General features: G+C 42.1%; 2 protein-coding genes across 2 annotated transcripts; one reads left to right on the top strand and one right to left on the bottom strand.

The window, feature by feature from the left end:
* Positions 1-27,455, top strand: sh2d3cb (SH2 domain containing 3Cb). The gene is made up of 12 exons (XM_084024990.1): positions 1-102; positions 3,936-4,668; positions 10,821-10,860; positions 12,299-12,427; positions 12,541-12,917; positions 13,534-13,619; positions 21,288-21,730; positions 21,907-22,022; positions 22,170-22,341; positions 23,135-23,246; positions 25,692-25,898; positions 26,530-27,455. The coding sequence occupies exons 1-12, from the start codon at positions 84-86 to the stop codon at positions 26,697-26,699; spliced, it is 2,604 nt and encodes an 867-aa protein (XP_083881116.1). The 5' UTR covers positions 1-83; the 3' UTR covers positions 26,700-27,455.
* LOC311023272 (UDP-glucuronosyltransferase 2A2-like) lies at positions 13,721-21,263 on the bottom strand. Its single transcript, XM_084024991.1, has 2 exons — positions 20,472-21,263; positions 13,721-16,708 (listed from the first exon to the last, which is right to left on the bottom strand). Exons 1-2 carry the CDS (start codon positions 20,719-20,721, stop codon positions 15,114-15,116), a joined length of 1,845 nt encoding a protein of 614 aa, XP_083881117.1. The 5' UTR covers positions 20,722-21,263; the 3' UTR covers positions 13,721-15,113.
* Positions 27,456-27,571: the final 116 nt, after the last annotated feature.

Here is a 27,571-nt window from a genome sequence, read left to right as displayed (position 1 = left end):
CACACGGCTCATTATCACACTGTAGCAATAAGTCGCACAATCGGTTTTTACATGAAACATATGAGGAAGTCAACGTCTGAACCATGAACACACGAAAACTCAGTAAGTTATATTTTTACTTTGCAATGCTGATATCAAATATTTGGGTTTGTTTTCCAAAATGATCTCATTTAATATGAATATGTATTCCCTGTAGCACCTGAGTATGAAGAACAGGTTTCCTTATACTCAGAGTTTTTACTTATGTAAAAGTACGAATACTTTATGTAAAAATATTCTTTACAAGTTCCTTCATTCAAAATCCTACTTCAGTATGTCGCAGCTAATTGTACTTAATGTAAGTAAAAGTACTCGTTCTGCATTAAAAAGTCCCCTCTGACTGATTTGTTATAACAGATTGGATTATTAATACTGAAGCATATTAGTCTAGTATTGAGTATTTCCATTTGATGTTACTTTGCCACATTTAAGAGATGAATATTCTTTTTTCTCCTTTCACATTGATTTGACCGCCGTAGTCATTAAAAACATGATGAGTTTCAATTTATGATTATTCAAACAGCATCAAAAATGTTTTTGAAAAAATGATTTGACTGATCAATATTTAATACTTTGTCCCTTGCATAGTCACATGGATGCATCTAATTCATGTTAACCATGAAAAAGGATCCTAATTTGATTGATTTGTTGGAATGTGGTTTCACGTCGGAGGCTCAAAGAGAACATCATTTGTAATGATTTATGTTTTATATTTTCAAGGGAGTCATTACAGTTTTTTTTAAATGTTATGCTTAAATAGGCAAATTAGTATTCTCTTGCATTACTGTCAGAACATAAATGTGAATATCAGAGAAAGAAAAAAATACAGGTTTAAACTTCTTGTTTCATTTTGTCGATGTATAAGAGTCAAAGATCTCTAGAGAGGGAACTTTGAATATCTCTGTGTATCCTTCCATGCATCAGAGAAACAGAACTGGCTAGAGCATTAAAAACATTGTGTCTCCCCTTAAATGCACAGTTTAAATCTAAAAGGGAACTTTGTGTTGCTGTCAGATATATGTAATGTGGAACAATATTTCCTTCTGAGATTTAGCAGAGAAGAACTTCAAACAAGCAGAAAATGGAATTCCTGTAAATAATATAGCCTAAAGTACAAGTACCCGTTAGTAGTAACTAGTTAAATACTCCAGTGAATGTACTTAGTTACTTTCCTAACTCTGGAAAATGAATCCTAATAGAGACAGAGACTGTTATAGGATGAGTCGAGGAAAAAAACAGGCTGATATAAGTGAATTTGTGTAATCCCGTAAAAGAAAGTGAACTATTGACACTTGTTGCACTGTGAGTGTGTGTTTGTGTGTTTGTGTGTTGGCTCTTTGTTCCACTCACAAACAGTTTTAGGTCCATTGTAAATGAATCATAGTCGTGTCTTTGTGCAGTTTGAATGGACAGACCGAGTTTAAGAAAAGACAGCGAACGTCTCCTGAAAGGACAACGCCTCACTGTGCTTCTCTTCTTCTGCTGTTTGACTTGTTGTAGTTGTCCACTATTTAAAGCTGAATTCCTCCCATGATGCATCTGAAGGCCTGTCATTCAGTCCAGCTGGAAACGTTATGACAGTAAACGAATGGCTGTGCGCTTTACGGGCTGTCAAAAAAACACAGTGCATCTGTGTGGAAAAACACTTGACTTTGGAGCAACGTCGATGTCTTCACTTTCCTTAAAAAGTAACAAACATTTCTGTGATGGTTCAACCCTGTCTGATAACGTTCCCATACAACTAAACTACACTCTAAATTCAAACCATACAGACTTCACTGGGCTAACTTTAATTTCCACAGCAGAATATATTTCCCTCGAATGTAATTCCCAACGTAGTTTATTTGTGTGGAAATGAAATCTTTAGGCGAGCAGGCTGGAGAAATGGAGACCTTGACACTGTATAGTGCTATTTTTGGATAAGTGTATCAATTAAAAAAAAAAGATAAATGTTTTGGAAAATCCTGATTCCCTGAGCAGAGGGAAACTGTTGGCCTTGGTCCATCAAAAGTGAAAGAATCCAATTTAACATCAATGTTGACGCCTGATTTCATACATATCTTTAATCATATTCAAGTGAACAGCAAACATTAAAATAAAGGAAGTAAAGTCTGATGTAACTGTTAAAAAACAAAAAACAAACATGCAGCTTCTTTGCATCTGCACCTCCGTCATCTCCCCCCTCTCTCGTTCTCAAAACCATTGGTCTATATTTAGCTGAGGAAATAAATATCTGTCAGTGTTTTGGGAGTCTAATAGGTCCCCGGGGCAGAAACATAATCAAACTCTGCTGAGAGCTCGAGGGGCTGCAGTTGAGAAGAGAAACAATAAGATTTCAGCACATGAGGGTACAACAACATTCCTCACACGGCTCCAGGGAGGAGAAAACATTTCTCTCAGAATTTCACAGGGCAAACTGAAAATTAAATGTTTGCAGCTGCTGGTGACTGAAAGGTAATTATTTTCTCTCTAAAATGGACGATTACATCTCACATCTCTAACGTATCACCTGACTAAGACCATGACTCCGAGCAGGTGGATGTAATGATGGATATCTTATCAGATTCTTCTTTAAACAGCCCGGATAATGAGGTGAACACCGATGCATCAAAGGCAGACTGGTGTTTAGAGCTTGGTGTTAAAGTTGTAAAGACATGTGAGATCCAGTTTGTTATCTCTATAAACCATTTCTGTGCTCTTCCTTCCTGCTTTCTTACAGTGCAGATGATTTTTTTCCCCGCTTGCTCTCACAACTGCTTATATTTTTCTGATACTTCTCTTTTTTCTCTTTCTGTGATAAACCCTGAACGTGGTTCCTGGGACTGAAATTATTCATACTTATCATAATGATTGGAACTACTTTGATTCATTTGGTAATTATAACTTTGAGTAAAAGTAAAAATCACATGTGAAGTTCCTCAGGGATACATTTTCAGGCCACTTTGGTTCAATATCTACATGCAGGAAGCACTAGCTCAGATTATGGAGTATTTCAACATCTCTTACCATCCCTATGCTGATGACACACAACTCTACATTCACCCAATGACTACAGTCCCTTATGTTAACTAAGTAAGTGTTTCCAACAAATCAACGAGTGGATCACTCAAAATTTCCTCCAGCTCAATGCAGAAAAGACAGAAGTAATTGTTTTTGGTCCCAGAGATGCAAAGTTGGAGGTCAGTGCTCAACTTGATTCAATGACACTACACACCAATTCCGAAATATTGTTTTAGTGATGGAATCATACTCAGAATCTTACAATATTAAAAACATAGCAAGAATTAAGGGATTTCAGTCAAAACAAGACGTGGAAAAACGTATTCATGCGTTTACTTTCAGTAGGTTGGATTATTTTATTGGTGTCTTTAAAGGTTACGCTGTTAAGTTGTAACGACGTTACGCTGTTACGTTACGCTGTTACGTTACGCTGTTACGTTACGCTTTACGTTACGCTTTACGTTACGCTACGTTGTTACGCTACGTTGTTACGCTACGTTGTTACGCTACGTTGTTACGCTACGTTGTTACGCTACGTTGTTACGTTGCGTTGTTTTGTTGTTACGTTACGTTGTTACGTTACATTGTTACGTTATGTTGTTACGTTATGTTGTTACGTTATGTTGTTATGTTATGTTGCTGTTATGTTGCTATGTTATTGTCCTCTGTTATTATTTTAACCCAAACGATTATCTTTGCTTGTGAATGCGTGCGTACTGTGCTGGTGTGATTTGAGCCAACCCTGTGTGTCTATAAAAATGAAATTATTAGTTTGATTCGTATTTGTGATTTGTTTAAAAGTAGATATCTGTTTTATGTCTTCCATAAAGTCCCTGTAATGATATTGACAAACTAATGTCTCTGTGAACATAAGTTGATGTACTTCTACTTTCCAGGTTTCAAATGGTTTGGAAACCTCACCAATCTGTCTGTCCGCCGGCCGCCAGAGAAGCCCAACATCAAAGCAGTTTCAGAGCATGATGGGATCCTCAGCGGCGCCAAATCAGCGGTGGGGGTGATATCGGTGGACGACATGGAGGCCTGCCCCCGCAGTCCCAGCTATGCCTGCTCCAGCGAGATGTACACGCATGTGGGCACTGTGCCACGCAGCCAGAGGCAGAAGAAGAAGAGCTGCAGGGCACCAAAGGAGAAGAAGAAGAAGAGAGAGGAGGAGGAGGAGGAGGGGCAGAGCCAGATGAGGGCGGGGGAGCATGTCCGAGACTCTCCTTTGCTCAGCGCCCTGTCCAGCCTCAGTTTGACCAGTCTGGACCCGCCTCTGTCTATTTCTGCATCGGCCCGGCCGCTGCCCGCAACCCCGACACCCAGACGGGCTTCACCTTTGACCTCAGCACATAAAAGCTGCTTCATTGATCCTTCAGTAGACCCCATTAAGAGCCAGACAAGGAGCAGGGATGCTTTAGAAAACGCTACAGCCGTAAGAGAGCCTTCATACATGGAAACCAATGGCCCCAAAAAAGTGGCTTCGTCGCAGGATGTTTACGTACCGATGGACCCGATAGCCGAAGCAGCTCGCAGCCAAGTGGGCGACCACACTGAGAGGCAGCGAGGTGTCACACAGGAAACCAACAAGATCGTGAGCAGCTGGCAGGAAGTGAAGCATGTCACCAGGTGAGAAAGTGGATTCATTCATTATTAGGCAGCAGAAGAGGATGCTCCCAATAACAGTTGATTGCCTTATAAAGTTCAATTCAAGGTTTAAACAAGATTGAGAAATTGTGTCAACCTGTTAGAAGAATGTGAGTATCTTGAGTCAGAATAAGGGAGATTACTGCACTTCAGATCTAAGAAAACGTTTTAAATACGTTTATTTTTGTTAAATTGTATTATATTGCAATAGATGTTTTTTTTTTAACGAGGCATAAAAGCCAATTAAACTCCTAGCAGCAAAATACCCAAAACAAAACAATTCTTCCAAAACTCTTAAAAAAACTATTTTACAAACAGAACCATGTTTGCAGGTTTGTTTTCTAGAAGTGTGACATTAGTGTGTGTAAAGCAGAGCACGTGCACATAGTTTGGTACACTTCGTAAAAACAAGTGTTAATGGTTTGGAGAGTCTCTGTTAGCGTTTAATCGCAGTTGTGCGAGCGCACATGCGCAATGACTCCCTGCCTGCCCGCTGCGCTCCAGCAGTCAGCTGGTTCTCACACTGAGCAGCGGTGCGCGTGTGACGGAGCGGGAAAAGATGTGCGAAGTTGGGGCCGTGAAATGTCGCTCGGTCCGCTGCGGAGAACCAAAGATGAGGTGAGAGACCGAATCCGAACAACCGAACTAATCCTCGTGAATATGAAGTCAGTAGACGGTCCAGGACTCAACGACTTGCTTCATATCTGAATCATCTTTCCCCTCCTTGCATGTAGTTTGTTGTTTGATGCGTTCAGGGCAGATGTTTTGGGTTAGTTCGATGCCTTATAAAACATGAAAAGCTCCTGACTAGTAAAACATTTACGACGACTAGTCTGCTTTGAAGTCGGTGGGGTACCCTACCGGGCTGGTCCGAGGTCTGGCTGAAACTGGACCGGACTGCATGTTACACAAGAGGAGGAATTTGAGCCTGCTCTGCCCTCAGTCAGACTAGTGATAAGGCTTTTATTTTTGGCAGAGATGCAGCAGCCTGTTTTTTTATTTCATCCCGTCTGTCTGACCTGATTCACACCTGCCTTTGATCTTTGACTGTTACAGGAAGCTGTCTGATGTGTGACACCAGATATGATCTTATATCATCTGGAGCTAAAATATTTTTTCTCAACCTGTTTAGATCACATCCCCGTGTATAGTTTCACTATAATTTAAATCAAAATCCATTTTCTTTTTCTTTCTGGAAAACAAAATATGAGGCCTGCATACATCAGTTATTAACCAATAATATGATGACAGCATATTGAAGATACTCTGGAAATGAGGTTTCAGTTCCACGTTAAAGTCTTCTTCAACATATGACCAGTTTTCAAATTTCTGCTGCTTATTCCATCATAATTTCTGACTGACCACTTGTCAAATAAGTATTTTTTTTTCTCAAATATTTGTGATTGAGTTTAGGATTAGATGTTAAACATTAATTCACCATGAAACAGATGCAGGGTTGCATTTTGCGAACTGTATCAAAAGTAAGTAAGTATACCAAAAGACAAAATAAAATAAAAAATAATAAGATTGACAGAGATCAAATAAATAAGAACAGACAAGTAAAACAAAATAAAATAAGGCGACAACTTGAATCTGATTGTATAGGACTGTGTCAGGTTTTGCTTTTATTTTGGAGGCCTGAAAAAAATATATCAGAGGAACATATTAAGTCATCAGTTAACACGGTCATTTGTTCAACTGAAACACCTGTTGAACGATATGATCCGGGTTGAATTCTCTAAATCTTTTTGAACATTGATTTCTGACAATCGAACACGTAAGAAGCAGATGTTTAGGCACACTAACGTTGACAACATGAGCATGAACACAACATGAGCATGAACATTAATGATGATGTCGGCTGTAAAAGGGTCTGTGCTGACAACCTTTGACCAAACTAAGCAACCAAACAGAACCAGAGAGGTGGCAGGACAGCGTTTGCCAGCTCACAGTTTGATGGCAGGCTGGCTGGTTTCAGAGCAGCTGAGCTGGCGGTTTCCTGACCAGATTGCACTATAACGACTTCTGTTTTCCACTCACTGAATCAATCAGAGCAGAATTGGTTGTTCAGGTCGACCTTGACCTTTCGTTAGAAAGCCACGTTGTGTTCGTGCCTCTGTAGTAAATCTCAACAGCCTGTTGCTGTTGGTGGTGTCACATTTGTTTTGGGTTATTTCAGGGGCTTTGAACCACAGCGAGTGTGTATGTGGTTGTGTGTGTGTGTGTGTGAGAATGTTATGAGCGTATCTCATGCAGTGGTGTAAGAGTTGGCTGACTGAAGGAGCAGGAAGTGCTGTAAAATGTTATGCTGGTTTGGGGAGCGCGTCCCCAGGCGGAGGAAGTTCCCCCCTCACTGGGCTCTTAGAGCAGCTACTTCATGACCACAACAACGTTATTTTGAAGGGTAACTAAACCCCCAAACCACTTTAAGCTAAAAAACAACGTCTCCTGTCCCTGCCGACTGTGGAGAAAGGTCCCTTTGAATTAGCCTGTGAAACGCTTATGCTATAATTGGTCATGCTAATTATAGATGCTACACGTATCCCAGCCTTGCATGCAAACTCAAATCCACAAATGTTTCTAAGAGTTCAAACTGTATCTTGTCACTATAACAGGCCTTAACAGCACTCACCCAACCATAATGAAAACAAATGCCAGCATGCTAGCGATTACCAATAGCAATTAGCATAGGCTAATTTAAAGGGCCATGATGAACAATAAAATTCAACTGTTAAAGTAATGTAGACCGAGTCCAGCAGTTCATGTGAAGCTCTGCAACTGTAGCATGGAATTAGAAAGCTAACTAGCTAGCTAACTAGCCAGTCACAGTGGAAAGCAGATTCCCATCACCAGATAACCAATTTGAAGTCTGCACTAAAGAGAGAAAAAGGCCTGTACTGTGATTGGAAAATTAATCAATGATAGACCTTAACGCATGTGTCTCTATACCCACAAGGCATTTATCTTTTGAATTTTCAGGCAGGTTGAATTCTTAATTCCAAATTAATTGAACCACATGCATTTAAATGGTTGTGTTATGAGGCATTTATTCTCACGCTGAAGCTGAAAATCACTTTTTTCCCCACTTTCATGACACAAATTTCCTCCACACAGGTGTGTTCAATTATTTTGACTGATTAAGCTCATGCTTGATCGACTGTCCTCTGTGCACCTGTTCATGGTCGGGATGTCAATCACTCTTATTGATATGTTGAGTCTGGCGACTTTAAATACATAATTAGCAACTTGACGGCAGAGGTCTATGAACTAGAAACACCTATGCAGTCTGGCATCATTCTGTTTACGTTTGGTCCTCAGAGCCTGACCCAGAATGCAATGGGGGCAGAGCCCGGTGAAGAGAAGGATGATTGTATTTTGTGTACATGTTAAGTGCGAAACCAGTTCAGGTTTAGTGTCGATAAACATCGAGTCACGGAGCCGTTATGTGCACTAGCAACAGAAGCAGAAGATTACAGCGTAAAGAGAACTGATGAAAACATTCAGGGAATGTTTGGGTGGAATACAGTTACTGTGGTGCCACATTTGTGTTCCCAGCTACAATGAGGAAGTGTTAAGAAGTAAAGCTACAGTACCCAAGGCTCATGGGTATTGTAGTATTGATACTCGTCTGGTGCCCATGAAAGAAATGTTAAAATTGGAATGAGCAGATAGGGAAAACCCACTCACTTAATCATCATTTTTTTTGCATGTCTATTCATTCTATTTAGATGAGACTACGAAAATGATTGGTTTTGTAGAATTAGATTCCAGTGTTGGCTGCGTAACTTTGTTTCCGACTTGTGTGATCCAAACATGTTGAAACGTCCAAAAGTCAACATTTATTGAAAAAAAGATAGATAATAATAATAAGATAATAATTTCTGCTCAAATACATATTTGTTTGCATTTAGCCATTCAAAAACAAGACTTTCACTGCAGCCAAAACATGTTTGTTCTCCTGTTTGCTGAAAACAAAAGGGGACACCACTGACAAGTTTTATTCTTTAAACAAAGTAGATTTAATAATTAAAAAAAACCTCACTTTTCAATCCAATCATATATAATATTGACATTGAAGATTTTATTTGAGGATTTAACTTTTTCCCCCCCAAAAAGCAGCAATTTGATCACTTTCTCTCTATGAACCACAAGGGTTTAGACTAAATAGGGAATTTATTTATTAAGGAATTCCAGCCATAGAACTGATGTAAAACTCTCTTCAATCGTATGACAACAAATTGTAGGGACGGTATAGGCGATCAGAGCACTTGTAATGATGGCCAGATGATGGAAGATATTCTCTCATGGTCACGAGGAAGTTATTTCATGATAAATCAAACTTGTTTTCTTTGTGCTGATGGAATGATTATTTCATAATCACAAAAAAAAAAAAAATGCTTGCACGTCCTAAACACCTCATCGGGAAGTCATTTTAACAAATAGTTCATCTGATGTCACCCGTTGAATTCCATACTGATGCAAGCAGTAATCCGGGAGTCTTCATGAGGTCTGTGAACATGACTTTTGACTGTCAGGGAGTTTCTCATGCATTATTTCTTACTTGTAAGATGTTCACATCTGTGTGTGTGTGTGTGTGTGTGTGTGTGCTCTCAGAGTTTTTGTTTGGGAACAAAAGGTCACCTCCCCTGACATCGCCCATGGAAATAACTATGCAGCATGTTGAGGAAGAGCAGAGTGACCCCAAAAAAGTTTCACTTTTCACCGTTTGAAAGAAATCGTAGTTTGTTTTTCCTGTTTTTCTAACGTCCGTTGAAAGTCGTTGACTCCCATAGCCTCTGGACGCGGCGAGAAGCCAGCTGGCGTGATCGCTGGATGGACTTGTGGGGTGGGGGCCTGGAGACGAAAAGGCGCTTCCGTTTACGTCACTCACAAGTCAAAAAACAGATTTCACACGGCAGCAGAGATATTCCTCGTCCTCCCTACAGAAGTTGTACTCAAGTTGTTGTGTAGCAAGCCGTTGCTGGGTGGTGTCGCATTAACACACTGCTGCAGTCAGAAAGTTGTGCAACAGGATGGATACAAAACATGTTCTGCCTTCACTGTAGCACTAACACTACTGAACTGCAACCACAGTAATACTGCTTTTACACCACTTAGGGATAGTTAATTAGACATTTTAGGACCTTTTAGGCTTTTTTTCTGTTTGAATGCGCACTGTTAATAGGAGAGCTGAAGTGGCGGCCGGCGGCACTCGCACACGCTCCCAGCTGAGAGATTGGCGAGCTCGCTACATTCCACAAGCTCTCTTAACTTTTTAAGAAATAGAAGAATAAATAAGAGACTGTTAAACGCCACAATCAACATCAGCAAAATACCTTTAACGATTTGAGTTGGATTTGGCTATCATTCTTTGGTTCATGTAGTTGTACATTGTGCTACTGATTTAACCTTTGTGCTAATGTTACTGGGTTAGTCTTTACTAGCCTTTGTGCTAATGTTACTGGGTTCTTCTTTACTAGCCTTTGTGCTAACGTTCTTGTGTGAGCCTTTGTGCTGAGGTTACCGGTCTTTGGGCTACTGGGTTAGCTTTTGTGCTAACGTTCTGTGTTAGCCATTGTGCTACTGGATTAGCCTTTGTGCTGAAGTTACTGGGTTAGCCTTTGTACCAAAATTACTGGGTTAGCCTTTGTGCTACTGGATTATCCTTTGTGCTAACTTTATTGGGTTAGTCATGCTAACATCACTGGGTTAGCCTCTGTGCTAATATCACAGGGCTAGCCTTTGGGCTAACATAACTTGGTTTGTCTTTGTGCTACTGGATTAGCTTTTGTGCTTATATTACTGGGTTAGTCTTTGTGCTAACCCAGTAGCATTGGCAAACACTGCTCATGACTGTTGCCTATAACATATTTATTTTAAGAGGCCCAAAACTTCCTAATACAGTTTTGGAAACAATTTTGTAATCTGACACAAATTAAACCTGAATGGGATACACAGTTTGGTTAATACACTTTTAATTTCAATTAATTGTACTTAATTGGTAAAGACTTTTATGTCAATAGGCACTGAACATCTCATATTTGTTAGCATAGCCCAGCCTCGGTCAGAAAACAAGCATTTCAAAAGTGATTTGCTTGTAATCTTGCTGATGTAATCTCTCTTTTGTTTTTCAGTCAGCAGGACCTGACAGACAGCAGTGGAGAATATGTGAAGGTAACTTTCTCTTTACATGACTTTAAACCTGTTTTCATCTCTTATCTCATGTATTTGTGGCTTAATTTTGCTGCGATGCCACCGTTCTCTCTCCATCTTGTTAGATGGGACACTTTCTGTTCCCAGCGCTGGCACCATTGTAAGTGAAGGTTAAATTAAAACTTTGCCACTGTGATACTCTACACACTCAGGCTCTGATTCAATCAGGACGAGTGACAGAAAAGACTCGGCGGTTCCTCTCTGGCGAAATACTTTGAAGCCGCTGCGGTTGCTGCCGGCAACCGTGGTGGCCTCAATTCGGGCGGCAGCTCTGTCTGGAAAAGGTGGACACAGAGCGCAAGAGGATTTCCAGTTCATTGACTTATAATTGGATACTTGACAAACACGCTTGTCTGAAAGCGACAAGCTGGCAATGAATGATAATGCTAATTAATTTAAGGCTATTCATTATATGGTTCCAGGTCTTTCCCCCCTCCAAGACACACACACACACACACACACACACACACACACACACACACACACACACACACACACACACACACACACACACATACACATACACTCCTTTGAGTTGTTTTGAAGTGTCCTGGCCCGGTTCCCAGCCCTTGATTCACAGTCCAGTGGGACAAACCATTCTGTCAAAAAGTGAGGGGTGGGAGGTGTCAAGATAACTAAACCAACATGTCACCTATAAAACAGTGTAATAACCAGTGTGTGTGTGTGTGTGTGTGTGTGTGTGTGTGTGTGTGTACGTGTTGGGGGGGGGGGTCCCTCAAAACAAAAGCATTCACTGCCCGTCGTTGGTGCAAACTCTTGATATACAGTATCTTCTCTTGTTTTGTGTGTGTTTGCATAAAGACTTGTTAGACAAAGCGGGCACTGAGTGATGACCCCATTGCACAATGACGTTGCCACAGTGACAAGGCCAAGACTCCAACATGGGTCTGTGTCTCGGGCCCCTGGTGTCGCCAGTGTGGATGCCAGTGTGGGAATGCCAGAGCTGTCCCCCCCATCCTCATCCTCACAAATTCACACAAAAACAACAGAGACATGTACCCACAATGTTCCCTCAGAGGATGAACAATTTAAGAAGATTTTACAAAAAGTTTTGATTTGGTTAACAAGCACAAAAGAACACACCACCACAGAGCCTCAATTCTGTTTTTGCACACACAACAAACAACGTGCAACCAACATGTGTGTGTGTGTGTTTAGGGAAATAATACAAAATTAAGAAGCTTTTTTTTTAAAGAAAGACGGACTTCTTTGCTTTTCCAGACTCTCTTCAGAAATTCGGCAGACAGTAGACCTCTGTCAGGATTTGAACCCAGAAGGTGCTGCATGAATAGTCTCAACTGATGGTATTGTTTTCTTCACTGTTTGTTTTGTTGGGTTTTTTTTACATCTGATTGTGACCCTTGTGTTTCCCTTTAAGTTCTCTAAAGACAAGTTCTGGTTGGAGCCGCCGTCGGACAAACTGAGGAAGCAACTGGAGGAGGAGCTTAAGATGAGCGGCAGCAACCTGAAGAGCCACGCCTGGTACCACGGACAAATCCCCTGGGAGGTCGGCCTCACACACACACACACACACACACATGCACGATTGCAAATCTACAGACACAAATTAGTGTGATTTCTCTCTCTCCATCAATATTAATGAATGAAATGTCCCGTCAGGTGTCCGAGAGTCTGCTGGTGAACCACGGTGACTTCCTCATCAGAGACTCTCAGTCCAGTCAGGGCGACTTTGTCCTCACCGGCCGTTGGGAGCAGAAAACACTTCACTTCGTCGTCAAGAGGACGGTGGTCCTGCTCGGCGAGACGTACACCCGGGTCCAGTACTGTCTGGAGGATGAGGCCTTCGACTCTTTACCGGCTCTGGTGCATTTCTACGTGGGGAGCAGGGCGGCGCTGACCCGGTGCAGCGGAGCTCAGATCCACCAGCCGGTGAACAGGACGCTGCCCCTCAGCTTCCTGGAGACGGCATTCTGCACCGCTATCAGCTCGCCGTCCTGTGACTGCGTGAACGGAGAGGACAGGGTCTGTCCCAGAAGGTACGGTTGAATATTTATTAACTTTTTTTTTTTCATTCAGATGAACTCAAACTATTAACTAAACCTGCAAAAGGAAATTTCTAGTGACTCATCTTGATATTATCTATCTTATTTAATTTTAGAAATTGGACACCTTGCCTTTATTAGAAAGGCAACAGGAAACAATATGTTGTATTTGTCATTCCTAGCTTTTTTTAAATTCAATTGTTTTGTCTATAAATATCAGAAAATCGTTAAAAATGTCACATTCGCAGACAACAAAGTGACACGTTTCTATTACGTATTTTGTCCAATCTCAATTTCTGGTTATAAAATGTAGAAAATCCTCCATTTAGAGGAGCTGTAACAAGTTAGTTTCTCACTTAAACAATCGCTAATCACTTTGACACACAACGATTAATCAATTGTCATGTCTCAGTTACTTTCTCCATGTTACTCCTCTCCGTTACCGTCCTTTTTTGTGGCTGATAAGTTGTATTTTTTCCAAGTGCAACTCTTCTGTGAACTCAGAACTCCCTCTCCATATAATTTAATTAGTCTGTGACAGTAAACAAATTCAAAATGAGATACAGTTTCCTGTATATTGATAACCATCTGTGTGTGTGTCTGCATGCAGTCCTTCCTCTCTCCACCAGAGGGAGCAAGACAACCGGCCTCCACTGACTGCTGCAGAATCCTCTCTCTCTACTCTCTACAACCTCAGTGAGTTAAATCCTTTTTGTTCTGAGGCTTTATATGTGAAATCACACACTGCTAAATGTTGGATATAGTTCATAGTAGTTTATTATAGTTATATAGCTTGTTGCCATAGTTGTCCTTGATAATTGGGATTTATGCAACTATAATAATAGCTGATTGTCACAATTTCACAGGTAAAATGAAAAGGCGGTTTTAATAACTAAAGCTGCTATAAAAAAAAAGGGCAAAATCGACTAGAAACAAAACCGAGGGAGCAGCTGAGTAATACAAAGGGAAAAACACCAAAGTGATGAAACTAAAAAAGAAACCAGTATGTCAAACATAGAGACCAGGAGGTAACATAGACCCCAGAGAGTAAATGAGACAATGTGACACTAACAAAGGGAAAACGTGGACTAAATACACCAGAAACAAATGAGCCAACAAGACACAGGTGGACAGACGTGAGGGCAGAGATCTGATTGGTGGAAAAAAAGGGAACAGCTGGTAGGGAGGTGCTGGTGATTCACCAAAAAAGGAGACAGGAAGTCAAACAAGCACAGGACATAAGAGGCAGCTTCAAAATATAACAGGAAATTTACTTAACAAAGTCCATAACACTGATACTACACTGATATATTTATTGACAAGGTACCGGTTTGATTAACTTATTTACATCCAAAATAAGATTGCAGAAGAATGTTTTTAATGTTGGTGCTATAGATTTAATTTTAATACATTATTGTGTCTGTATTTGCCGGAACTCTTCAGACTCATTCAATTAAATACTGCTTAGGATTTTTTTAGACGCCTCCACCAAGCACTGTGGTTTGTGTTATTTGCTGTAAAAATATATAAAGAATATTTCAGACTTTTATTTTAAAACAACTAAATATATGGCATCTCATGGTTAAGGCTCACATAAAGGCCAATAATGCCAAAAATCTTACAAAAAAATACTATGATGTAAAAAAAAAAGTGAATGCGAAAAATAAAAGGAAACTTCAAAGTCCTACAAGTGCTATCTGATTACAATAAGCCAAACGAATGCAAGTTTTGTAAGGAGATACCAATAAGCTGCTTGGCTTTGGTAGTTCATTCTAAAACCTACTTCAAGGATCACAACAGTAATTGAATATGTCACCTTTTTCTTAAGTTATCCTACATTTAACACAGACAATACCATTATTGATCATTTACACTAAATGTTCTCGTCCTTGTGCCTTCCATTAATCACATATGCTTGTGTAGTCTGTTTTTAAATGCAGAAGATTTAGAGAAAATAGGAAGAAAAGTTCTAATCACAAACTTAAAAACACATGGGCATGGACCAAAAACTGATGAATTTCCACCAAACTGCATTGTAAAATATTTACAGTTTTTTTGAGACACAAATAAAGGAAGAGACAGGAGCAAACATGAGTGTGACTGCTTCCTCCTGCTCAGGACTCTAAATACAGTTTACAAATGTTATTGTTTTCTTTACAAGAAATCAGGATGCACATCTATCTCGCAGCATCACTCCTTTTTGACTTTGCTTTGAGAAAACACTCTCCGCCACACAAACTTAACTGCAGTAACAAAAACAAGAAATACTAGCAGAACAACTGCCAGCAGACATGCCACCACGTCGATGGAGTAGTACTGGATCATGGGCATCTTGTAGGACTCGGTCCTTAGATGTGCCGCTCCCTTGTGCCTCATGACAAACTCGATCCAGAACATGGCCCGGTCCAGCGGTTTCATGGGCTGGTCTCTGTGCAGGTTGGACAGCACCTTCATCTTTTCCCTGTAGGTGGCATCGTAGAGTACCTCCTTCAGCGCCCCCAGGAAGTTGTCTTTGTTCACCGTTGCAATGTCCAGGACTTTGGCCACGCCTCTCGCTTCCATCCTGAAGAAGTTGTCGGGTTGGTCGAACATGAGGGGCAGGCCGACCAGGGGGACGCCGTGGTAGATGGCCTCCTGGACTCCGTTGGTGCCTCCGTGGGCCACAAACACTCTGGTCTTCGGGTGGCCCAGGAGGTCGTTTTGAGGCAACCAGTCCAGGACTAAGGTGTTGTTGCCGAGGGTGGACGGGCGTTTGCCTTTGTGCCTCCAGATGACCTTCTGAGGAAGTTGGGCGAACGCAGCAGCGATGTCCTCGGTGATGTCCTCGGGAAGTTTCGACACCAGAGTTCCCAGCGTCATCACGATGACGCCGTGTTCCCCAGAGCCCTGGACGAAGTCCTCCAGCTCTCTAGAGAGGGGCTTGGAGGGTTTGCACTGGAATCCCGACATGTAGACGACATTTGGCATCGTGGGTCGCGGGAACTCAAAGGTGAAGTCGTTCCTCATGAGCCAGATGTCTGCAGCCTGAAACAGCTCCATGTAATGCACATCGCTCCCGAAGTAACGGTGGACAAACGGCTTGTAGTTTGAATTGGTGACGTACCAGGTTTGAAAACAGGTGAAGAAATAGTAAAGTAAGTTTTTCACTCGCTGGGAGAACGCCATCTTATCGGTCAGCTCTGTCCCCGGTATCGGGACGTATGACAACGGGGAAGGTGCGATTGCATTATGCCCCTCCCCCTGAATGGTCCACCTCACATTAAAGACCATTGGAAGACCCAAACGGTGAGCCATAAGCACCCCTGTACCGACTGCGGGGTCCGTTAGGACCAAGTCGTATTTGGCGTCCTGCAGGCTCTGCATCAGTTTTGGGTTCTCAAACATCTCTCCGACCATCTGAATCAGCTGCTTATTCATCTGGTAGAACTGCTCCACCAGTTCGAGCTCCTGAGATATACGACTCCAAATTGAAACTCCCTGCCGACGCATGTTTATCATCATGGTCGCGAATAACCCAAAGCTTTCCTCGTCAAAACCGGCTGAGGAATTTACGGTGATGGACTTGTAGTGGGGGGACTCAGGCTTGATGTACCAGCTGTCCGATGGCCGCACCACTGTGATTTCATGGCCTCGGGCGTGAAGCTCCTCGACAAGGACTTTCATGTTGACCCAGTGGCTCCCGTCCAGAGGAAACACCAAGACTTTCCCTCCATTTACGACGGGTGAAGAGCAGAGCAGCACCATAAACGCCACCAAGGCCGGTCGGCACATTTTTGAATGAGATTCTGGCAAGAAACATGAGAACTTTAAAACAGTCAGTCAATAAAACGTCACAGAGTTACACATTGACTTAAATGACTGAACATAAATCTGGAAGCTGAACTAATTTAAAAAGAAAATTGCATGATCTTGTGTGGCAGAGGTCCTGAACTATCTAACATTGAATATGATTAGATTAGAAGCACAAACAGCTCCTCATCCACTCACGCAGGTATCTTCTGCATCTTCTCACTATTAGTCATTCATGTTTTAGAAAATAATTATTACTTTAATTATATATAATTAACATAATTATATGAACCTGTGGGTAACATTTCACTGCTTACATTTTATTTTCACTGACCAGAATATCATAAAAAATGTGATTGGGATCAGCCCTGCGACTGTTCTGTAAATACTAATGTCATTATATTGACATGACATCCAGAGTGATTTTCCATGCGTAGAGACCCATCTGTACAACAATATCTTTATTAATGTTAGACACCTTTTGATAATGGACCAAGCTGGTCCTGTAAATTGTGTTAGAAGTGGCTTTTACTTTGTTCACTTTAGACTTGTACTTTTCACTGAACTGATATAAATAACTGGTTGTGCTGGTCATTAGAGCAGTGTGACATGTTAACCTGATAAGCAGGAACCTGTTGAATCTTCAAGGCCCTCTTCCTATTATGCACAGGCCTGGCTCATCTTGAACGAGCCTATCAACACTGCAGGGGGCCTCAACAATCGCGATCATCAATAATGCATCTCTTTTCCGTTTAACATACTCATCCGCCCATTTCACGTGTTACAAATAATCACAATCACACTTTGCTTTCATTTCAAGTGCTTTGTGTATTTGTATTGAGTCTTGAGTGTTTAAAGTTTGTCTTACCAGGGTCTGTTGTCCGTCTTTAAATTGTATGTCCGTATGGGCACGAGCGGCCCGCTGGCGCGACTTTTACGAATGCTACTACTTCCGTGTTAGCAGGGAGAAAAGTGGGAAGGTGTACTATGTGTGCTATATTTAACTTTGACTCTGTCAATATTTAGCATTAATTAATATATTATTTGTCAAATGGTTTGGGCGGAGTACAAGTCTTTATGTGTATATAAGTAAGTAATTTCACTACCTCATATCCTGGTACTGAAGCACCCCTGACAAATTGGCATTTTGGTTTCTACCAATTAGGGTGATGAGCTCAGGGCACCATCTCTCTCACACCATAATGTTACATCTACATTTAACACACCCATTTCATCTTTTAACTTTTTATGTGTGTCATAAATAACATTTTTGGAGACCTGAGAGTTGAGAGCAATGGATCACATAGCAAAGTCCATGTTCTATTCATAAAGACAGAAAAAGCCAAGAAAAAACAAGGTCATTTTTTGTTAGCTGATACAAATTCTGTTTCCAAGATAATCTTGGTTTCATGTCTCCTGTTGTTGTTGAAATATTTGTTTCGTGTACAAATTGCAATTATTTTCTGTCTCTCAGCACTGAAGCAATGTCAACGGAAGGTTAATTACCGTAAATCCTCTAATATAGGCTCGGGCCTTTATTTTACTCAAGGGCATCGCCCAGGCCTTTTTTTTTAGAAGGAGGCCAGAATTAGAGACAGGCCTCTATTTCTATTTGAGCAAAACTGACTACCAGTAGAATGAATAAAAACAAGATTTTGTGTCTATTTGAACCTATAAAATACTAGGTTTATTTATTGAAAAAGTCTCCTCCCTGGCTCCGCAGCTGCCATATTACCGTAAATTACCGTTAGCCCTATGCCTAAGCCTACCGGTGACTGAAGTCTCACGTGCGAGTCAAGAGCGTGGTGATTGACATGACCAGGCTACCGTAGCAGGGCTCTCAAGTCTTACGCATTGGGCGTGAGACACGCGCATTTCAACCTGTTCAAACGCTCACACGCCACATCTAGTATTTCTCACGCAGACAAATTATTGGGATAATTAAAAAAAACGTTCTCTTATTTTACGAAAATAGTGTTTCTGAAAACATTTAATGCGAGAAATAAGCTATGCAGTTGCTGATTCGGTCTTTATTTTAGATCGACAACGGTCAGTTTAAAAGATTTTCGAGAGCTTGTGGGAGGCGGCGCCCTGTCTCTCGAAACTCGCCAGGACACAAAGGCATTGCACGGCTTCTTACATACCGTAGACAATGAATGGGAAGTGTGGAAATAACGCTGCCTGTGGACACGTACCTTTTCATAGACAATGAATGGGAAGCGTGGAAATAACGCTGCCTGTAGACACGTACCTTCAGCCAAAATCTCACGCTGAACCAAGTTAAAAAACTTGAGAGCCCTGCCGTAGCCATGGCTTGGCTTCGTGAGCAAACATTGCGCCCCTGTGGTACTTGCATGTTACTATCACAAGCATAATGTTGAGGCCTGCCCAGAAAGACATTGGTTCTAATAATAGCCCCAGCCTCCATTAGAGACCGGCCTTTATTTACCTCCGTCCAACAGCGAGACCGGCCAATGTTAGAGACCCGGCCACTAAAGCCCCGATTATGCTTCCGCATAGTGATAACGCAACGGCAACGCAACGACCACACAGTTGCTTGGAGACCGTGATGGTTCTGCGTTGGGTTTACGTGTCGAATTGCAATTCAATGCCACACCGGTAAAGGGCGCTATGTTTTTTGTAAAGACTGACCGACCGACCGAGACTCTTGACGTATATCGTCGTAGCCTCGTTAAAGCGTATTTGTTTACTTTCCGGCTTTAAACATCCACAATTTTTCAGAACTTGGTGTTTTATTTCTTTGTGCAAAAGCGAGAAGGTGCAAACAATAAAACGAGGTGCAAACAATAAAAGTAGCCTTTTAAAAGTTTAAATGGCGGTGTTTATGAGTGGAAACCGGATAGCGGTCTCCAGCGGATGTAGTTAGCGGACCAATCACAGCCAATGCCGCTGCGTTGGCGTTGCGTCACCTCGACGCGCGTCTACGATTTTTGGGAGGTACACGTCAGGCCCTTGCGTTGGACGTAAGGGCGGTCCGCAAGGACGTAAGGGGTCCGCAAGCCCCCTTGCGTTGTGTCGACACGGAAGCATAACTCAGCCTTAATGGAGTACATGCTTATATTAGAGGATTTACAGTAGGTCATTTTTCATGGTGGAAACACAAATTAAACACATCCATTTGAGATCTTATTATGCAAGGAGCTTTGTGGGGGGTGGACAGGTCCAACTACACACAGGACTTCCAACCGTGAGACCGGTGTTGGGTTTTTGTTGTCTAAACTTCACGTTGGTTTTGTTGTCTAAACCTAACAGCATTTTAAGTCCAACCATGATGTTTTTCCCGCCTAAGAGGCTTTTCTCACTAACAAAGGTTTTGTAGTGTGATGTCGTCCTGACACAAAACAAATAGTGCTCAGCATGAAACCAGAGATTATAATTTGTGAAATGCAGTGAGACCGTTTCTCGCCGTCACAAACAAACTTCTTTTCTTCTTGTAGTCCACGAACTGAACTCTAGTAACACCGTAGTTGTGAACGAGCCAGGTTGCTCAAAGCGTTCGTAAACTGCAGCCCTGCTGCTCTTGAGCTCGTAAGCACATAAACATCTGGAAGTCACTAGACTATGAGACATTAACATCCATCTGGAAGTCTTCAGCGTTCAGCTTCACATAACGACTAACACTCATCCAACATGAAGACGAAACCAATTGCAGTGCAGCATCAGTTAAACAACATTCTTTATCTTTGTATTAACGTTTCTATCGGAGGCTGTGAAATCGTGATTCTTTGATCCACTTACCGAGAGCGTTCCAGTCAACAGTTCTCACCGGTCCAGCCTTCTTCGCCGCAGACGGCCGACTGGCCGACTCACGTTCAGCTCCGAGAGAGCAGCTCGGAGGGTGTTGGCACTGAACCGGGCTAAAGTTCACGGTGTGAGTGTTATGTAGCTGCAGGTCGGTTACACAAGGTAAAATCTCGATCAAAGGGAGTCTCATGTGGCTCGGACCTTGAACTTTAGATGTCGTATCGAGATAAGGCTCATTCCTCATTCGGCAGATCAATATGGGACATAGGCAATATGCCCATAAACTAATTAAATCATATTGTTTTACGCCTCCAAAGTGCCTTTATTTGAGCATCTTTAGCCAAGTATAAAAAAACCCAGCAATAATAAATAATAGGAAGCTATAATAAACATTAGATTGGACAGGTAAAATGAAAATGTAAGGTGTTATAAAGAATAGATTTAATTCTCTCCTATTCAGCCCCATTGATGTATTGTTTTCACGTCTAGTCCTCTTTAAAGGAACCAAACTCTTAAAGTGGACTTCCTCCTCACACTATAGTTCCCACCTTCATCACTCTGCTGGTCAATGACAGGTTTGCTTCCACACTGTGCTTTTTTTCATTCCCTCCAAAACATCAATTCAATATTCTATGTGAAAAAGATCTCCTTCAAACAACTGGATTGACAAGATTACATTCAAACACATCATGATTAAAGTTATGATTTGTATTTGATGCTCAGTAGAGATGAGCAGATGAGTGTCTTTGGAGGGCTGAAAGGGATCAAGTATGAGTCCATAAGCAGCCTCCTCTCCCTCTCTTCTTCCAGCTCCAGACCCTCAGCCCAGAAGCCCGAGCCGAACAGCCGGCGTGGCTCCATCCCCGTCTCTCTCCAGGCGCATGGACACCGGCCGGCCCCTCCCTTCTCCCAACAGCACCCTCCACAGACCTCATCTGAGCCAGAACTCGCCGTCCTCCGATGCAGGTGGAAGCTGCTACACAGAGCTGCTGCCTCAGAGCTACGTGGAGAGGCTGCGGGTGGAGGAAGTGTCCGCGGGCATCGACTCACCGAGGGTGGCGGAGGACGGGAACGTGTTCTCGACCCCGGTGGTGGAGACAGTCTCTTCGTTCAGACCCAGCAGGTACCAGTCGCCGCTGATGCCCGGGGAGAATAAGCCTTTGGAGGTGGGCATCCTGCGGAGGGTGAAGGAGCTGCTGGCCGAGGTCGAGCCCAGGATAGCGGCCCAACACATCACCAAGGCCGACTGCATGGTACTTTTTCAAATAGAGCTGCCTATAGATCCCATCCCCGCTCATATTGTTCAACATATTACACATTTTTAAATCTGTACAGGAAATAGTTAGGAAGTAAGCGATGACCCATGATGACCAAATATAAAGACGCAAACACAGGAGCAGACCAATAACCTTGCGTCCATCTTTCCCAGGTTGCCAGAATTCTGGGGGTGACTCCGGAGGTGCAAAGGATGATGGGAGTTAGTTCTGGGATGGAGCTGCTCACGTTGCCACATGGCCAACAGTTGAGACTGGACCTGCTGGAGAGGTGAGTAAAGATTAAAAAATCCTGGACCACTTCCAACCTTGGATGTGGTCCAACAGTCCACCAGGGTAATTATCAGAACCTAAAAAAAGCAAACCAGCCCTATAGACATGTTTAGCAGGCATTTAAACCCTCTCGCCCCTCCTGCAGGTTCCAGACCATGGCGACCATGTTGGCCGTGGACGTGTTGGGCTGCACCGGGACGACCGAGGAAAGGGCCGGTCTGCTGCATAAGATCATCCAAATCGCAGCCGAGCTCAAGAGCACCACGGGCGACATGTTTGGCTTTGCCGCCGTCATGAGAGCGTTAGAGCTGCCACAGGTACGCATGCGTTGTCACTCTTGGATGGTTCTTGCCTGTATTGATGGAGATTGTGGAAACAGACAGGAGACATGAGGAGAGACAGATGCAACAGATATCTCTGGGTGAACATGAACAACTGTAGTTGAGAAGTGATATTGATGCCTGAGTCCCCAATTTCTTTTTTCAATTTTACAATCCATATCTTTCAAGGCCATTTTGTTTAAAAATAATTGTAAAAAGCAGCACTAACATACACCGAACATTTCAATTTAATTCCTTTCTATATTCTGAAGGTTTTTTCAGAGGGTTTTTTTATTATCATTTTTAACCTAATTTTTACATTTTATTGCTATAAATCTGGGTTTTTTATGGCTGTTGACAGAGATATTCTAAATTCCTGACCTAAAAACTTTTGAACCAAGAATCTTGAACCTGGTTTTATCCAATTTTCACATTTACGTTTTGGAAATTGATGCAAACCATTACTTATTTTTATATAATTTATCATTAGATAATGCCTCATTTGCAATTCAGAAACTTTTCCATTAAAATTAAGTTAAATTTGTTTTTATCTCATGTTGTACAGGTGAGTGAAGATCATCATCACATCGAGTCCATCAAATAAATGTCTTGCACCAAATACAATGTTGTAGCTAAAACCCTATAGATGTAATTTATGTTTAATTACGTTCAAAGAACAGTGTGAGCTAAATGAAATGGTCCAAATATATTTCCCAGTGCTCAGTTTAAAGCCCTGGTTCTTCTGGGGCCCATCTAGAGGTTTTAATGGTGATGGTGTTCTGTCTCTCAGGTGTCCCGCCTGGAGAAGACCTGGACGGCGTTACGGCAGCGGCACACAGAGGGCGCCATTCTCTACGAGAAAACTCTGAGGCCGTTCATGAAGAGTCTGAACGACGGCAGAGGTAAGGCCCGTTTGTAGAGCACACTCCCCCTTAAAGGTCCCATACAATACTGATTTTCATCAATTTCACACAGCTGTCAGAGGTCCAACAACACTGTATTTGATATGAGAACAGGCTGCTTCTGTGCCTGCACCTTTAAATGCTAATGAGCTCCGTCTGTCATCGCCTACTTGGAGAGCCACGGAGACGATGCTGCTTATGCTACGCGGCAGCATGCATCAATGTTTACGGTGAATGCATCGCTATGGCTCGCCATGTGGCTCAAGTTAAGTTGCTGGGTCCCGTATGGTTGAGAGGGTCAGTGTCGAGGCAAAGCCAGCTTTGTACTGCATGACCCCCGTTACTGAATCAGTCCGATGTGAAGTGGTTAGTACACACATACAAGCTAACATGAACCGTAGCCGGCACATTGTCATTAAAATGAAACACAAGAGACCAGACCCGGACCGTTGTGCACGGCGCTCTGATGGACACGAGAGAGGAGTTCTGCCTATGCAAATGACTCCCTTTGTTACGTAACGACGGGAGCTGAATCTGAACAGTCCTTGTACCATTCGATGGGCTGCAGAGAGGGAGTAGGTTTGATTTTGAGATTGGTGAGGACACAAAAGTGCTCCAAGGCAGCACTCCTGAAAGTTGACGTTTTTTTGCATTAGCAATCATAATTTCACGTCATGAAGATGTTATAGGTTAGATTACTTAATATTAATTAATTATATTTTATAATTATAAAATCACATGATCATCTGGAATCTGAGGTTTTATTGTATTTCCACCACAAATTTCCTTTATTTGTGTTTTTAAACCATTGCTCTCTTCTACACAAATACATGAAAATAAGAATTAAAAATAACTTTAAAAAACGTGTATCTCTTTGGCATTAAATGTTCTCTTTTATTCAATATCTGTATTGTTGAGCCTCTACCTATACACCCTTGAAGTAACTTACACTTTGACTCCTGTTGGGGCGACTGTGGCTCAGTTGGTAGAGCGGGTTGGCCAATGTTCGGAGTGTCGGCGGGTCGATCCCCGCCCTTGTCACTGTGTCATGGTCGTTGTGTCCTTGGGCAAGACACTTCACCCAGCTTGCCTCGTGTGAATGTGTATGACTGCTGTATGTTTGAGGTGGGGGTCGGAGGGGCCGTAGGCGCTGAATGGCAGCCACGCTTCCGTCAGTCTGCCCCAGGGCAGCTGTGGCTACTATCGTAGTTTACTACCACCGGTATGACTGTGTGTGAATGAATGGAACCCGGAACCCTGTCAGAGCGCTTTGAGTATCTTGAAAAGCGCCATATAAATCCAATCCATTATTATTATTAAAGAAGTCTCTTATATCCACTTTTCTTTTCTTTGACATCCTTCAAATCCTGTACAGCACACACGCACGCACACACGTACACGCATGCAAACAGACACAAACACAAATGTAAATGACACCACTGATATTAAAATCCATCTAGCTGACGTGACCCAGGAAGAACAAATACCAAACATGTTGACAACTTGCAGATAACATGCACTGCCTCCCGTCCGGTCCAACTAGCAGGTTGCAGGTAGTTTTAACAAGCAGAAGGAGTGGCAGTGGGGACAGCCAATCACATGTAAGTTAGCGAGAAACCGGCAACCGATCAGGGAGCGGTATTTAGGTTAGAGGCGGGACTTCTAGCAGAGACCGACATAACCCTTTGTGTGCCATAATCATTGACTAAACACTACGGACAGCGGTTGTATTGATAGTGACTACACAGTAGCGGCTGAATATTGGTAGGGACGTGTCCCTAGCGTCCCTACCCAATTCTACGCCCTTGGCAGAGACCATGCAGGAGGACAGGCTCAGGGAGGACCAGTTTATAGGTGTAGAGACAGGTGAAAACGTGTTTTTCTGTCAAACCTTGGGCATGGAGGGAGGACTCAGATGCAGGGCAAGCAGTTTTTAAAAGGGCTTTTATTCTTAACGTAAAAACGAACAAACAAAAACCGCTCCAACCGGAGGAAAAACAGGCTCCGGGAATAAACTATGAACAAAATGAACAAAGACGGCAAAAACACAAACTTAACTGACAAAGGCGTGACGTGACGTGACGTGACGTGACGTGACGTGACGTGACGTGACGTGACGTGACGTGACGTGAAGAGGACCGTGACGTGGATCGTGACGAGAGACAGGGACGAACTGGCACAAGACAAGGGGAGACGCAGACTTAAATACACAGAGGGATAACGAGCAACAGGTGACAACAATCAGGGACCAGGGATGACATAAGACCAGGGAACACATGAGGAAGGGCAAGTGACCTGAAACGAGAAGGGAGTTATTTTCAAAATAAGACAGGAAATGACAAGACAAAAACCCAAGACGAGACATTACCTCACCGGCGTGACATTTTCATAATATGGGACCTTTAAACAAAATCAAACCTGACCGTGTGTCTGTCTGTCTTCCAGAAAGCTGTCCACTGTCCAGCACCACCTTCCCCCATGTGCTTCCCCTCCTGTCTCTGCTAGAGAAGAGCATGGCGGTGGGTGATGGGGTGGAGCCGTGGGAGACGGTGGAGGTTGGCGTGGACGTGGTGATGTTCCACCTGGGTGCGGCGAGGACCATTGCTCAGCTGGGGGGCATCTACCGCTCCAACGCTGAGAGCAAACTACAAGGTCTGCTGGCTGCGTTATACCTGCATTTAAATGACCACACTAAACTAATTATTTAATTAGTTTAATTAAAGCGATTCAATAAATACTTAACAAACCACTACTGTGGCGCCCCTCAGTGGTCATTTGACAAAAAGACTTGACTTTAATAAACTCCTTAATCAGGCAGGACTTAACCTGCCATTAATATAATTAATTAAATAAATAAAATATTAAGTAAATTAAATTTATATATTTTATTTTTTCTTCTATTTCTGTGCATATTTATTTATTTTCACATTGACCTAAATTGTAAAGTAAATTAAGGCTTTTATTTCTATATTTCTTTCTTTATTTTTGTGTTCATTTATTTTTAATGTAGATAATAATAATAATAATAATAATAATAATAATAATAATAATAATATTAATAATAATAATAATAATAATAATAATAATAATAATAATAATAATAATAATTAGTAAACATTTCCATTCAGGTATAATGAGATTTTATTTTGTACATCTGTGGTTTTTTTTAAGAAGAATTGACAAATGGGGCTGAAATAGAAAAAAACAAAAACAAAACAAAAACAAAAAGTTTCATAAAAAAACGTATTATAAGCAAATCTGAACTGATGCGGTGATGTTGCAGGTTTCCAGGAGCAGGCAGAGGTTCGGGAGCTCTTCCTGACTGACTTCCAGATGAGGCTGCTGTGGGGGAGCAGGGGTGCCGAGGAGAGCCAGAATCTACGATATGCCAAGTTTGACCAGGTGCTGACCGCCTTGTCCAACAGGCTGGAGCCGCCTGTCAGACCGCGCTGACCCCAGCCCTGCTTAGATCCAGGACGAGCTCAGAAACCATGAGAGACACTGGAAGCATCCTGGAGGACAGACGATACAATATACGTTACTGTTTCACTGCCAATGAAAGAGACAGAAATCAACTTTATCCTGCCAGTATCTTTTATTTAATATGAGGACTTCATATATCCCTCAATGAACCAAAATGTGAACGGGAGATGTCAGTGGAAATATGTGGTACTGCTCCAGGTTGTGTTGCTTTTCGTTCTGCAAGAAAGAAAACAGGAAGTTGTTTTCTATTTTTGTGAAGGTGAGGCTGTGCCTCGGTGTGTTGTAGCCTTGTGTATAGAAATGCTTTTATGTCTGTCTGAAGGCTGGACCTTCGCTAAATCTACAACCGTATGTCATATTGTACAAACCAATAACACAATAACATTGTAGCTACATTTCCACTTTTTCTACCATCATGTGTTAACCATTAGGATTTTCCAATTTGAATATTTAATGTGATTGGGGTTGGCATTACTGGTGCTACTGGGGTCAGTTCAGCAGCTTATTTCACGTTTGCTTCCAGTTTCCTTTAATAAGTAAAGCTGTGCAGTTCTTTACGTGATCACGCCTGCTGTATATCTCATTATCACTGTGAACTGGAAGTGACTGAACTGACCCCAACCACACAAGTACAGCTCATAGGTACAGAGCATGCCTATTACCTTATAATGCATAGTATTAATGTCAAATATTTATCTAAAATGCAAATAAACATGTTTACCTCACTGTCAAGCCAGTTTGTTGGATGAAACTGTCATATACATCTGCCTGATGCAGATGTTTTGGTTTCCACTAGCTCACTCATTTACCCACTTATTTTAAGATTTTTTTTTAAACTGCCT

This window comes from Eutrigla gurnardus (assembly GCF_963514095.1).
Source record: "Eutrigla gurnardus genome assembly, chromosome: 13".
Taxonomy (NCBI): domain Eukaryota; kingdom Metazoa; phylum Chordata; class Actinopteri; order Perciformes; family Triglidae; genus Eutrigla; species Eutrigla gurnardus.
This window is presented reverse-complemented; position numbering and strand designations above follow the sequence as displayed.